Source organism: Strongylocentrotus purpuratus, unplaced genomic scaffold (assembly GCF_000002235.5).
Source record: "Strongylocentrotus purpuratus isolate Spur 01 unplaced genomic scaffold, Spur_5.0 spur5_scaffold_6, whole genome shotgun sequence".
NCBI classification, from domain to species: Eukaryota; Metazoa; Echinodermata; class Echinoidea; order Camarodonta; family Strongylocentrotidae; genus Strongylocentrotus; species Strongylocentrotus purpuratus.
The window spans coordinates 55368904-55384352 of NW_022145612.1; the positions used below are offsets into that span (position 1 = coordinate 55368904).

The 15449-nt window shown below is 36.5% G+C and overlaps 1 protein-coding gene across 3 annotated transcripts in view; it reads left to right on the forward strand.

Annotated features, from left to right (window-relative positions):
• The window catches only part of LOC593528 (angiotensin-converting enzyme), a 32492-nt gene that overhangs the window by 14722 nt on the left and 2321 nt on the right, over positions 1-15449 (forward strand). For all 3 annotated transcript variants that reach the window (XM_011665618.2, XM_011665623.2, XM_792999.5), the window contains exons 2-8: positions 4980-5197; positions 5903-6033; positions 11067-11221; positions 12130-12383; positions 13035-13226; positions 13992-14127; positions 14659-14790. In XM_011665618.2, the coding sequence (XP_011663920.1) occupies positions 4993-5197; positions 5903-6033; positions 11067-11221; positions 12130-12383; positions 13035-13226; positions 13992-14127; positions 14659-14790 (1205 nt within the window). In that variant the 5' untranslated portion in view covers positions 4980-4992. The remainder of the gene's footprint in view (positions 1-4979; positions 5198-5902; positions 6034-11066; positions 11222-12129; positions 12384-13034; positions 13227-13991; positions 14128-14658; positions 14791-15449) is intronic.

Sequence of the window (15449 nt, forward strand, 5' to 3'; positions counted from 1 at the left end):
GGAAGCTTGGTTCAGAAATCAATACGGTAATATTTAATCCACTATGTTAGTCAGTGTAGCAGATCGGATATTAATAACGTCGCCTTTCTGCAATTCATCGATTTTAGAGTCTTCACACCCCAATACAAGGTTGAGAAGACACTGATTGCATCACAGATCAATGGCTGGTCTTCATGCTACAATCCTTCTCCTCTTTCTTTCACTTTATAGCCCCAGTATCACGATCAAATTGTAAAAATTGCATACACGACCTGGCCATCGATTATCATAATGAATAGATACTGGGATATCTTGTCAGTATGATGCCAAGTTGTCGTTTGAAATGCAAGAAGTCGTGTGGAAATACCGAGCTTTATCAGTGCCGCTTGATTGGAGACAGAGAGAGTCTAGCAATGTAAGGCCATGGTGTTGTCACCAAAACATCCATATGTCTTCTCTTTATTGTCGCCTGAAAGCTTATTTCTTCACTAATATAAGAAGAATCAACCTTGAATTACGTTATCTCTGACACTGAGCACCCCTTTTTGGTCAACACACATGTGATTTTATGAATTAAAGATACATCACCATTACATTAAAAAAAAAAAACCCATCTTCATGTCTTCTCTTTATTGTGGCTTAAAAGCTAATCCTTTCAACAAGAAGAGTCAACCATGATTCATTATAATTATGACCCTCAACATCTATTGTTTGTCAACTCGCATGTGATTTTATGAATTAAATACATATAATATCATCATTTTAAAACATGATTTAAATCGATCTTCCCAGACGTCGCGTGTGAATAATAGGCCAGTTTCGTAATGTAACCAAATTTAATGCATACGTCTTTGTGAAGTGCCTCAATACAAATTATTTCATTCACCTGATAGGAATAATAGTATTTCAATAGTCAGAATGCAACTGCATATATTAAGTGTTGCTAGGTAGGTCAAGCCATAATGTTTGTCCAACCTGGCAACAACTAATGTATGCAGTTCGGATTCTGTCTATTGAAATACTATTATTCTTATCAGGTGAATAAAATACTTTGTATTGAGGCACTTTACAAAGACGTATGCATTAAATTTGGTTACATTACGAAAATGGCTTATTCATTTAATTAATATTTTTTGCATTTCATTATTTTCATGTCTTGCGTGTTAAAGATACGTTATTTTATATTTTCTCATTTATTGTAGGCCTCTATATCGATCTGCCTTTAGACCCAATTTACACTTTCATTTAGCCAATAAAACAATCGTTTTCAAAAACACCAACATACATTAACGAGCAAAGAACATCATGACCGGCTTTGGCTTAATATAATAAAGTGTACAAAAAATGATAAGGTGAAACATAATGATAACAGTCAATCCCTTTAAGTTAATAGTTACCTTGGAAATCGCTTGAAAAGTGCTCAAGCATTTCTACAAAATGCATTTCCACAAGGATTTGTGTAATGGTGTAATTCCCTTACATTGATTGTTACTGTTACTGCTTTCATGGGACCGGGGCTACAAAATAATTGATTAATAAAATCATGAAATGAAGAATGATTGATGAAAAGAATGTTTAGTAAAACAGCACAATGTTTCTGAAAAACTTTAGACGTGTTTTCTCGAACAGTCTCATGATGTATTAATTCGAAGGGTTTCGTGTAGTATCCCAGACATGTTGGTTTGTCAACAGCGCGCGCCATTTTGTATTGTAAATTAATTTAAGTTAAGGGAGTTAAGTAATCAGCACCGTCGGCATGATCAGTATGATGAATAGATCATTCTAAGAACTGACTGTACCCCGTGGATGTTTACGACAATCATATTCAGATCAAAATCTCTCAATTAGAGTTGCTCAGGGTGCCCGAAAATCAATCAATGTCTTCTTTTCCCTCACCATCCTTGGTCATATGTATCTCCGGCACCCAATTGACAACCTCTGTCGTTATATTTCATCATGAATAATGACGATATAATTTCTTTTGTTTTTAGGTTTAAATCTTGTGCGATTTTTGTATCATGAAAACGGAGAGAGAGAGAGAGAGAGAGGGAAAAAAAGGGAAAATAGACCAATTTAACGATATGATATATAGGCACGAAGAGGGCATGATCCATCAGTGTCCATTCGATTGTCCCCCCTTTGACTCTGGACATATCGGTGTCACTTTACTTGAAACAAGCTGGCAGAGAGAGGCAGAGAGTGCCGAAAGCCGAAAGTAAAAAGACAAGGAGGAGTTTTAGTACAGTTAGATGTGACACACACATGCTCTTCCAATTTCTGTTGGTAAAGCTTTACTTGTTGATTAATTTCAAAATCACTGTATGCTAGTTGGCATTTATTGCCTGTTTGACTGCAAAGCGCAAGCTTAGACTAGACTCTTTATCCATAATATCTTGCTTTCTTTGATCTCTGCATTCGTCTCTTATATTGATGTGGGGAGGAAATCGGTGCTTTTATATAAACGTATTACATTGCTCCAAAACAACATGAAAAAGAAAGAGTGTCTGTGGCTATACAAGAAAAATAAATCATGTCAATCATGTTTACAAATTAACAAATTAGTGTAATTGCTAAGCACTCTATCTCTCATAATTATGGTATTACTCTATAAATTCGGACTCAAATAGTTGCTCATATTGCTATGTTAAAGATCACACTTTACTATCATTAACATTTACCTCCTTTCATCATTATTTTAATTTTTGTTATCATTATTTTGAATCCTAAAATGTAATTCTTTCTCCGGAGCTACTTTTCCATCGTATTGTGTGATACTTTTCCAAGTATCTATTCTCTTAGAATGAACAAGTACCGATCTTCTTATATTTCTTCAAACAGTTCAGGAGTTGAAGAGAGAAAAAAAAAGATCAACATTAATGCAACCCACACAAAATACCAGGTCTCAATGCTACACGTTATTAACAAAAGCAACTTTATCCAGATGAGAGAGATTGGAGGCTATCCGCAATAATATATGCATGTAAAAAGAAAAGCGTTTTGACCTGTAGACTGTCTTGCTAATGTTCTTTGTATGTAGATAATTATATGAGGCTTCACTGCGCAAGGCAATGGTCTACTGGCCTTGCTTGGGAGTAGTTATAATTTATCTCTCTAATTGGCTTCACGTTAGTCCCACCTGCAGAGATGTGGGTAAGTGTGAAACAGTGATGACATGACATGAAACGCAGTGTGAGCAGTATTTTTCCCATAGGAATAGGCATGTATGTACGGATGGATAATTATTTTTAATAGCGCATTTAGGAATGAGAGGAACATATTTAAACCCGATGTACCAAGGATTTATTAGGCTGATATTTCCTAGGGTGCACACAACCGTATAAGTTGGTGTAGTGCGGAGAAGAGGAGGAGGAATCAGGTACCCCATGCGAAATAGCAAAGAAAGATATGAAAGAGATTTTAAAAAAGGAAGACGTCATTGTGTGGGTGGGGGGGGGGGGTTGAAAGAAGAAGAAGAAGCTTTGACTAACACCGATTGAGTTGAAGTGCCCCCTCCCCCCCCCCCACACACACACATACATAATAATGCCCGTGCCCCTTCAATAACTTGACCCACAATGCGCCATTTGGACAGAAACCTAGGAGAGAGGAGGTCATTAATGTGTTTTTTCGCATTTTGTCCACCAAAGACGAACGCCGACTCCATAACTGCTCCGAAGTTAAAGTACGGCGAATTAAAAATTGCTAAATATAATATGCCCGAATGAATATTGTTCTGTTTAATTAAGTCTGAATAAGTATTGCATAGCTAATACTTTCCTTTCGCATCCTTTCTTTTATTGCTTTCCACTATTCCACTTTCTATTTGTCCCTTTTTCAAAAATATTCAAAATTCTCTGTTTCTGTACGAGAAAAGTCTTATTCATCATTTCCGAATCACACGTGACCAATATTTAAGAAGCGTTGAATTTTTTTTTCTCCATATTTGGCTATGAGAATTAGATCATGTTAAAAACTTTAAACAATCAGTCGGCCTAAACATTAGTTTAACTGGCTCAGACTCATCAAGTTCATCAATTAGATGAACCATTTCGGAGATTCTTTCTTTTTTATTGTGGCACTTATAACATAGCTGTCATAGGCTGTTTTTGTTTAATTTTCCACAAATAACCAGCACTCAAGTCTCCGAAACCCGATTCCTTCATCAATCTACGTATAATCCTCACTCTAATTACGCGCTACCCCCAAATCGGTAAGATAGGTACGGTGTCTTCAAAATACAGCCGCTAATTAACTTGCACCACACGTGTGTAATTTACAGGTTATTGGATGTAAACTGAACTTGACATCTAAGTGCAAAAACACTAATATAGCGAAAAAGCACATAATGTGGTAACGCATGGGAGAGAACAAAAATTTCGCCCGGAAGTTTCGTCCTACATCAACGACATTATACTCTAGTAAATAGCATTTAGTTCATGTTCTTTGTAAGCCTAATGACATGGTTTTGCTGACGAAGAAACCTTTACACAAAAAAAGATTTGCTTGTACGAATCAGTGTATAAAGCTCTTATCTTTGTCACTCCTTTTTCACCAATATCACCAATATCGACACGCAAATTCTTTTACGTAGCTGATATTTCTTACAATATCTCCATATACGAAGTTGTTCTGGGTTTTGTTTCATTGTAAATATATAATTAGGCCTATGTATCTTCATGAAATTGAAAGATATTCTCTCAAAGTGAATTCTTCCTTGTTATTATGCAATTATTTCCGAAAGTGATAAAGGAAGTGAAGATAATAGAAGAAGAAAGAGAGAGAGAAGGAGAGGGAGAGTGTGAGAGATAGAAGGAGAGAGAGAGAGAGAGAGAGAGAGAGAGAGGAGAGGAAGAGAGGAAGAGGGAGGGAGAGACAGAGAGAGAGAGAGAGAGAGGAAGGGAGGGAAAGGAGGGGGGGACTCGAGAAGTACAAACTCAGAAGTCATGTAGGTGTATCATCACATCTTCTAATTCTGTTTTAATTTTATGTCCCACTCACAGAAACGTTGACACAATGGCGTCCCTCCGATGGACCGGATACGGGGTTCTCGCTACAGTACTCCTGATCACCAACGTGACGTGCTATCTTCAGCTCAAGCTCGACAACCTTGATCAGTTTGTCGAAAAGACGAAGGGAGTTCTAGGACATATGGCATGCTTGGATAGCAATGCGGAACTCTGTCCGTTGTGCACGAACTGTGTCCAATATGCATTGGACGGTAAGCACCGAAAATTCTGTCAATTTTATTCAAACTTATTACTGAAGAAAAGTAAACCAAAGAGCAGTCAATTACGTCAACAATTTTTGCGACAGATACAAACAAGACCAAGAACCAGCTCGACAAATTATTTTAATTTTTTTATTTAAACTACTCATGATAATGATAGTGATGATATTAAGATTAAGCATCTTCGAAAGTTATTTCAATTTACATACTCTGAAGATACACATTTAGTAGTAAAATACTTTAGATTAAAAAAAAGATCATCCTTTGAGCATTTGCAAACAACTACTAGGAAATATTAATACATAAACCAAACATATTTTTCTCATTTGCCAACTTTCTTGATAATTATCTTTGCATTATCCCCTTGGTAGTAGTTACTATTAACGCAATGATTACCTGAAATTATTGCGAATCATTATAGGCTTGTGTTAAAAATACAAAGCGAATGATCACATTGACCACGATACTTTTTTGTATATCGATTTCATTCATTTAAATTTAAATAGTTACAATTACAGAAATTAACTGTGGAAATATAATAAATACCACTGACTGGTAGTCCTGTATACAACGGAGGAGACTATAGTTGATCACCATCTCGGTTGATGTTTCGTCAAATCAAATAAAATCTATGACTGAATAACTAAATGAAATAAATGAAAAACAACCCCCCCCCCCCATTTCTTTTCTTTTCAGATGTTGTGGATGATCCGGAAATCATTGAGGAATGGTTGGATGTCCTGAATTTCACTATGGCAGAGGTATCACACTATGCCGCTCTCGCGTCGTGGAACTATGTCACAAACATTACTAAATACAACACAGAGGTAAGAGTTTTATCACATTTTAATCATGAATACAAAAAGAACTAACATGAATTATCCAAAGAGGACGATGGCAACATCCTTGACGATAAAGCTTAGTAATTTTTTTGCGATTACATAGTGCAAGATACTATCTGGAAGCAATTATTGTAAAAGGTTGACTATGTAGTACTTAAGACACTATCTATACTGTGAGGTTTTTCAAGCTGATTCGAAATTGGCACAATCTTGCCGGAAGCGACAAAACACTGCATACAAAAGGAATACACACAAATATATCTTGTGATATTTCGAATATAAAAGGAATTAGAAGAAATAATTTGCTGGGTACATTTCTTCCATGATATCTCCCTAACTAAGGAGAAAACACAAATTATCTTTCAACACGACATGAACCCAACCGTTTTCTTAGAACAACACACATTTGGAATCATAAAGACGTTGAATAATTTTCATGCACCCGTTTCGCCATCTTAAACCTCAGGCATGACGCGGTATTAAAACCTCTTTGAAAAAGAAATCCCCTGTGGCGAACCATTTTACAAATAACTAAATGGAAGATGAAGGCAATGGCGTGGCGCTGTTTCAATCATTTAGAGGGCATTGGCGTCATAGAGGGCGGGGGGAGGGGCGCTGAAATTTTCGGTGATTGAAATGCGAGAGAAGTCGGCCAAAGTGAGGGAGGGTTCGTATCGCTTTTTATTTTGACTCTGCCTTTCTTCTTTCCCATTCTTTCTCTCTACTACATTTCCCGCCAATTGTTCGGGGGGGGGGGGGGGTGCTAAAGCCAGCGGAAGAAAGTTGAAACAAGCAGCCCATCAACGTATTTGCTTAGTGTGTTATAAGATACCAAATTGACAAGCGCACTACGCGTACAAAATGTTATCTAGCCAAGGTGTTTATTTTTTCTTTCACATTTTTGGACAGTTTTCCGTGAGGCGTTATGGTCGAACTATTTCTCTCTGTATCATCAATATTTTAATGTCAAACCATAAAGATGCTATTTTATTGTAGTAAGAATTCACATGAAAGTCCTATTTTCTTCCTCTCTTTCGTACAGACAATCCTCGATAAAGAAAGCAATTGAGATATATAAATATATCACAACTTCGTAAACTACAATATAGGCCCAGTGTATGTTTAAACAAAAAATATATCAATTAATTCATGATGATCCCCGCTAGCTTATTATTTATTAAATTTGTGTCAACCTGCTGTTCTTCATATCATCATTAGAAGTAAGATGTTTTCATTAAATTTCATAGTTTTAATTTCAGCAGAGTTTATGGACATGTTCTGATATTAGATACAATATTGGTTTGATCAGAGCTCTGTATAGGATAGTATATTGTTCCGAGAATACTCAAGGCATGCAATTCATGAACCGTTTACAATTTTTTACAAAAGAAACACCAAGTATGAAAATAATTATAATAATTGAAGACTCATGATTAAATTATCTATTTACGAATATGACGAAAGAAATACCAACGATGATATAAAAGACTTACGATGTCATCATCTATTTACAAATATGACGAAAGAAATAAAAAATAACAAATAATATGAAATGCAATGTAATAAAGATATCAAGGGCGTATGCTATCAAAATCTGTTTACAAATATGACGAAAGAAGCGGCAGATACTAGTATAAGATAATAATATATGCTACAGGCTTCTGTCCTCCCTCACGTTTGAGTTGAGGTGGAAAGTGCCCCTGTGGCTGTGCGTATCTTTGATGTTGCCCTCTGCTACTCAGAAGAAGAAGAACTTTCATTGATAATCCGCGCAACTAATGCTCTTTCCTCCTAAGGCTTAACCTGCCTGAGCGGATGTCTCGAATATTCTTTGATTTTACCCCCTCCCCCATCCTCCCTGCTGAAGAAAAAAAAAAACACGTAATTCTCAAAATCCCCCGTCATAATGAAATTCTAATGAGGGACGCGGGGAAAAAAGCTGAAATCACTTCCTACGTTCACTTTCCCCCTCGGTTTGAAATATTTTGAGATCTAAATATATTTGAGAGGGTTTTATTCATTGCGTTTCGCATATAAACTGAGGTGGGTGTAATCCCCCCAATGAATAAATGCAATTTAACAGAAATCAACGCAGGTATACATCGCCCCTGAAGTGCCGGGTATATGTACACATAAATCATAAAATAATTGCATACACATATAAGTGTATATACTACTGTATATCATTGTATTTTTTATTTGTGTCTTTCTTCTCACTCTTCATACATTTTGCTGACCTCGTCCCCCCCCCCCCCCACTCCTGACAAACTTCCTCACCTCCAATATAATCTGCGTGTATATTTTTCTTCATTTTCTTTGTTTTTAAAGCTATGTATATGTTGGCACATGCTTAAAAAGAAGGTGTAATTCTGATAACAGTGACAAAAGTGGGCTTACTCATTCTTTAACACAAGATACTATGTCCCTTTTGCAGCCAACATCAAATCTGTAGAACTTTGCAGGAATTATGAATATGTCACGTATGTCCTATCCGTGGAAGTTAAACGTTAGCAGTGTCCTAATATTCAAATTATGCAATGAAACCCGTTTACTTGCTAGACTTCACTGTCAGACACTATTGAGTGACTGACTGGCTTTTTCTTCTTTGGTAATAACGTACATACAATGAGCTGTAAAGGGTACATGAGCATTTGTCTACATCAATAACCCACTTCTTGTAATGGCCAAAATTAAACTGATTGAATCTTTGCGCAGCATAAAACGTACGACCATTCGGTACAATGGTCTGAAAATCAGACTATTACTTACTGGCTCTATAGCTCTTAAGTCGATTCGACAACTAATAGTCGTAATTTTTATGTATGATCACCTGGAAGGAAAGTTTCTTATTTTTAGGAAGAAGACAATAAATTATTTATATATGTAGCTATCTATCTTTTTCCCACTTCAAGACATTTTCAAGCCCCTGTTTTCTAGGAAAGTTATAAATTAGTATTATCTTTCAAATGCTGTTGGTATATAACCTTTTCATTTTTTTGGCCAGCAAATGGGCCATAGTACCTTTTAACAAAAATCATTTCTGAAGAAGAAAAGCACAGTAGCAGGTATCATGATAGGAGTGCTCTCGAAATGCCTATATATTCTAAATACATCCATGTAATCGCAGAGCAGTCGAACAACAATGCGATCGCATGACCGCTACTCAACTTTATTGGGAAAGAATCATGCTCAACATAGTCGCTTAGTGATTACATGGATATGCAATTGTGTAAATAATTCATTCTCAATCCACTCTCTCTTTTTCATATCATGAATAGGAAATTAAGGGAAGAAATTCAATTTATTTATTTCATGAATTGCAAATGATATTTCATTGATGTGAATGTAATATATTCTTCATCCTAAATGAATTAAAGTGAAACCCTTAAAACTGATGAATATGGGGAAAAACCCTTCAGTCAATATCCATTATTGATGCTTTATAAAATTATGGATTTTATTAAAAATATTATTCCACAAGAAAAATGGTACAGATTGCCATATCGTGAGCCAGCCATTGTGATCGTATTTGTGCCATGGAGGAGATATTAAAGGAAAGTTTTAATCAAGAATTGACGAGATACATGATTGTTTTCATTATATAAAATGTGTTTTTCATTACTTCGTGTTCAAAAGAAAATCAAGACATTCAAATAAAAAGCATGTTGCGGCGTTATAATATACCAATATTGATTGCGTTGAGGGGAGAGGTTAATACTTTTACCCCATGTGATCTCGAAACTGTACTATGCCCGGATATGAGATCTAGGGGCATACTGTAGTGCAGTCTCGAGATCACCGAGGAGCTACATGTTTAAACGTTACCCGAAAAATAATTATTCCAAATATGTTTTGTATACATACCTCACCACGCGTGTCATCTTTCAAAAAAGACATACTTACCAGAAATGGCTATCGAAATATGTATCCGTTCGTAAGGAAATTTTCTAGTTTAAAGCCTATCTGCACTAGTTTGTTCAGGAGGGATTAGACCTCCTTGCATGGTCACTGACAGGTGGTTATCTCATCAAATCAGCTCTCAATTAACATAGGAAAAAGGGGACCATGGCGGACCAACGGTCATCGATTAGGCACTGTTTGCTATATAGAGGGCGCAAGTACGTACAAGTAGTGCAGTGGGGCTTAACAGTAGTAAGAGTGGTGAAGTGTGACGTCATCAAAACAAATATTTTTAGAATTTCTCAATTTTTTCTTCATTTTCCGAAAAAGCATCTAAAATAATGTCCTAATGTCGAAAACCAATTGAATATACTAAGTATTGGCTGAGATATGACCTTCTGAATAAATACATTTCCTATTGGAACTCAGTGTTATAGTGTTCTGGTTCATAACATTAGGAAATATAGCACTATAGCAATATAGCACTGAGTTCCCATAAGACATTTATTTATTCAGATGGTCATATCTCAGCCAATACTTAAAATATTCAATTGGCTTTCGACATACGGACATTATTTTTGATGCTCTTTTGGAAAATGACGAAAAAATTTAGAAATTCTAAAAATAGATTGTTATGATGTCACAGCTTCTGTACTCTTATTGTTGACTTCATGGAGTCGGGCCTTCTCGATTACATTCAGATTCAGGGCAGAGAGGTACGCAGTCTAAATATAACCAAAAATGCACGCTGAATAATACAAAATGCACGGCGAATATGATGGTGGTGGTGGTGGTGGTTATTTTACCTGACTGCTAAGAAATAACCAATAATGTACGCTCTTTCAGTAGACCATTTATTGAACATCATGTGACCAACAATCGTCCAATCAAATGACAAGTATCTGCTTAGGTGTTATATAATTTTCACTGCACTGCCCAGCAATCAATAGCCAACTTCATGCCTGCACTTTTGACCAATCAGAGTCCTAGAATTTTCATATACGGTATTTAATATCAGTTAAACTGTTAACATCATAATAGTAACACAAATTTTACGATAGTAGTTCATTTCATTTACACTTCAAAAATTGTATCTTTTTCTTTGCATTATGCGTCAGTTTTTGTCTAATGTGTCCATGCTGTCGGGAAACTATGGCTTAGAGATGAAAGACGAAGCGAGGAAGATCGTACAGGATAATCTTGATTTCAGAAGCAGAAGAATGCTCAAATTTGCTCTTAGGGGCGGAGAACTTCGAGACGGGCATAAACGGAGGTATTCAATGATGCATGCATGTGACGATATATTAATTTGCCAACTTTACTTTAATTAATCTAACTTTGGAAATGCTTGCTGGCCTAGATTCACGATAATGACTAGAAATGAGGAAGATAAACATTGTGCACTTGATAATCACATTTTAGTAGTTTAAAATGATCAAATTAATGTAACAACAAGTTTTTCTCTCTTCACGTTGCTATGAATGTTTCACTTCTATTCGGTGAGATTCTGCTCTCATTAGCCATTATTTGGCATGCCTTCATATAATATATATTCTTACAAAAGTTTTGTATTATTAAAGGTAAAGACCAGTTATGGTCATACGATTGCATTGTGAAAGAAACGTTGTGGAATCGATCAGAAAAGGTTGATCATCTAGCATCTAGCATCTGCAAGGTTCTGGAATCATCAAAATGATAAGAAATTTGGCCCATTCTTCGTAAAGTTACAAGCACTATACACAGAAAGACGTATATGGGACTACCCTATATCTCTCACAGACCATGAGAGAAACAAATTTACCAAATATATGAATTAGTAGGCGGTTTCCCGGCAAATTTTTTATCATCATGTATTAGTCAAAACATATTCTTTCACATGATTGGTAATGAGAGCTTCCATTTCATTTTTTGAAATTGGGGCGTTTCCAATACTGGTCTTTACCTTTAAAGTGCATTTGCTGAATAAGTTACCAATGCTATTTCACATTGCCGATGATTTAAACACATCTGCTGATTTTTTGGGGCTACCAAATTGAGATACAGTTTGACGACGACACATTTTAAACGCATTTCAAACGAATTCATAACCTTGATCAATACATTCAGTTGTGGATAATTGAACATGCAAAACTATTTAACACACTGATGGCATTCAAACACCTCTAATTGGCTCTTATTCAGACTACTGCAGGTGACAACCAACAAGATGCAGACGATATACAGCGTGGGGAAGGTTTGCCCGCCAGACCAGCCGGCTGGGAGTACCGAGGGATGCCTCGCCCTGGAGCCAGACGTAGTGAACATCATGGCCAATACGAGGGACTACGATGAGCTTCTTAGAGTGTGGGTAGGATGGAGAGATGCAGTAGGACCTAAGATCGGTAAACTTTATCCAACCTACGTCGAATTGAAGACAGAAGCGGCAAAGATTGGAGGTATGACAATAATGACATTATGTACGCCTGTAGTGGCTGATAGAAGTTGGAAAGATATATGACTATCCAAATAAAAATATTAAAACAAATCTTTTACAAAAGGGTCTTGCTACACTACAGAAAGTTCCTTATTCTACTTGACTTGCCAACGCATACAATTTTTTTTCTTGGGGAATAACATTTTTAAAAGTTAGTCCTTTATTTGCGCCGAACTGTATATCGTTTCGTCAAAGGTATGTGGTTTGGGCATGAGTTGAGTCGGGGGTTAAGGTAATGTAAATGTTTGTTCTTGGGTTAAGAATTCAAGTTAAGAATTCTACTAGCATGATTAGTTTCTGAAATTCGAAATTGGTCTCGGAGAAATGTTTTAGCAGAGCAGAATTTGTTTTGTCGTGCATTCTATGCTGAGATTTTTTTCATTGATGGAAAAAGGAATAATTAAAAGACTAAAAATTTACCTTTGAAAGTGCGTGTTCTCCAAATGAGCACCGTTGCAGTTTCAATCTTTAAAATCTTTGGATATAAAATAACTTAAATCGCTAAGACAAACAAAAGGGTATCTTTTTATTTAGTTTTTCCATTCATTCTCTTCATATCTATCTCACAATCTTACTCTAACCATTTGTTAATTGTTTATCTTTATTTTTCAAGGATATGAAAGCCATACAGATATCCTTCTGGAGAAATATGAGGACCCAACATTTGAGCAAGAAGTCGATGACCTTTGGCAACAGGTCAAACCGATGTATCTCCAACTTCACTCTTATGTAAGGAGAAAATTAGCTGCCCAGTACGGAGATGATAAAGTAGACGTACGCGCCCCCATCCCAGCTCATTTGCTTGGTAGGTAAAGGACCGAGAAAAACCCATCACGAAAGCCACAATTAATTATTACGACAATGTTTTGCTTGGAATTCATTAAGTTTATGTACTAATTGCTTATAGATTACGAATTTTATTATTGTCAGATTTATCTCTTATCTCACACTATAGCGAACCTAAGATATGCCAGATGGATTTATTCGGGGAGGGGCAAGTGCCCCTGGATCTGCCGCTGTCTCACTCAATATTAATAGAACGGCGCTCACTCCATATTAAAATGCGCTTCCTCGAATTATTATTTACTCTTCTTTTTTTAATATCTCTCTCCCTCTCTTTCTCTCTCCCTCTGTCTCTACTTCTCTTTCTCTCTCACTCTCTCTCGCTGTCTCTCTTTCTCTCACTCTCTCTCTTTCTCTCTCTCTCTCTCCCCCTTTTCCTCCCCACCCCTGATTCTCTTTTCCTCCACCCCATTTCCCCTCTCTTCCTCCAATTCTCTCTTTCTCTCCTTTCCCCTCTCTCTCTCCTTATCTGGTTATCCGTTTTCGCCTTTTCTACCTTGCTCTACTTCTTGTTATAGTTGTCTACCCCCCATTTCTTAAACAAAAACCTCCCTTCTCTAATATGTTCACTCCTTTGCTCTGCCGCTTCTCATAACTTTATCTCACTCTTCAGTTTATTCTAGCAGTAATATACATTTGTCTTGATTTCATTTAAATGTATCAATATGATTTCGATGTTTCTGATGGAGTTTGAAGCATTCATTCTTTATTTTCGTTTCTTTTCTAGGTAACATGTGGGCACAGCAATGGAACAACATTTACGATATTGTAGAGCCTTTTCCGAACCAGGGTACGATTGATGTCACCGACAAGATGAAGGAAGAAGGCTGGACCATTACAAAAATGTTTCAAGTTGCAAACAAGTATATATATATTACCTGTCAATCTTTGTACTGCCTTGGGCATAACGACTTCCTTATGTTTATTATTTAAGAATGAAAATTATTTGCTCTTATAATCAGAGTAACTGGTTCGGATTAATCTTGAACTAACATCATACATTAATTGGTTTTCTGTAAGAGGTTATCTTTCTCTCTGATGCAAACATTGATTCAAAACGCTGTCAAATATTTCACGAAAGAAGTATTAAAAACGATACCAATTGATTTTAAACCAGAATACTGAAGCAAATCAAGGAGCGAAGTGCTTCCAAAACGTACGAAAAGTGTTCTCTTTTTCATCTTGCTGGGCCGAGATTTTTTCTGACATAATTATGTCCCATTTGAGACAGTCAGGGACTGGGCGGAATTCCCCAAATCATGTTTTTTGGGGAAAGTGACTGTCTGGAGGAAAAGCTGCCCTCGCCTTTCGAACAATTCTGAACCCACCCCTGCTTAAAATACTGAACAACAATTTGATTAGTATTAAATATTATTTGGTAAATCAACTTGCAGTTTTTTCAAGTCTCTTGGTCTGGAGGAGATGCCACCTACATTTTGGAGTAAGTCTATGCTTGAGAAACCTACAGACAGAGAAGTAGTCTGCCATGGATCTGCTCACGACTTTTCCGAGTACAACGATGTCAGGTAATGTTCAACAAATCACTCTTCTCAAAAATAATATCGTACTGTAAATGTCATCATAGTACGATATTGAAGTACTTATTAACGACTTCAAATGAAAATGAAAATACATGTATCTGAATTGTCGATGAATCCATATTACAATGTTGAGGGTGATTGAGGCATGATCTATGGGAGTGTAGTGGTCGAGTGGTTTAAGGCGCTTGACTGTAGATGCGAAGGTCGAGGGTTCGAATCCCGACACGGCACTAATATCCTTTGGCAAGATATTTACCTGCACTTGCTACTCTCCATCCAGGTGTTAAATGGGTACCCGGTAGGATGCGAACGTTCATGTGGTCAAGTGTGCGTCTGTAAAATGGCGACTGGCTGGAATGCTCCCCAGGGAGTGGAAAATGTGCACACATTGTGTGCGGGTAAGCCTGAATCCGATGACCGGGGTATATATAAAGCGCTTAGGCATATCGTTGGATAGGTGTATTGAGCGCTATATAAAAAAAAAGAAATATTATTATTATTATCTAGTATAGCGCCTCTGTACATGACTGTATAGGAATTATAAAACAATGAACAAGAAAACAAAATATGATTATGATGAAATGATGGTGATGATGATGATGAATATTATAATCCTTGTTATCCTTATAATAATTATCATTTGC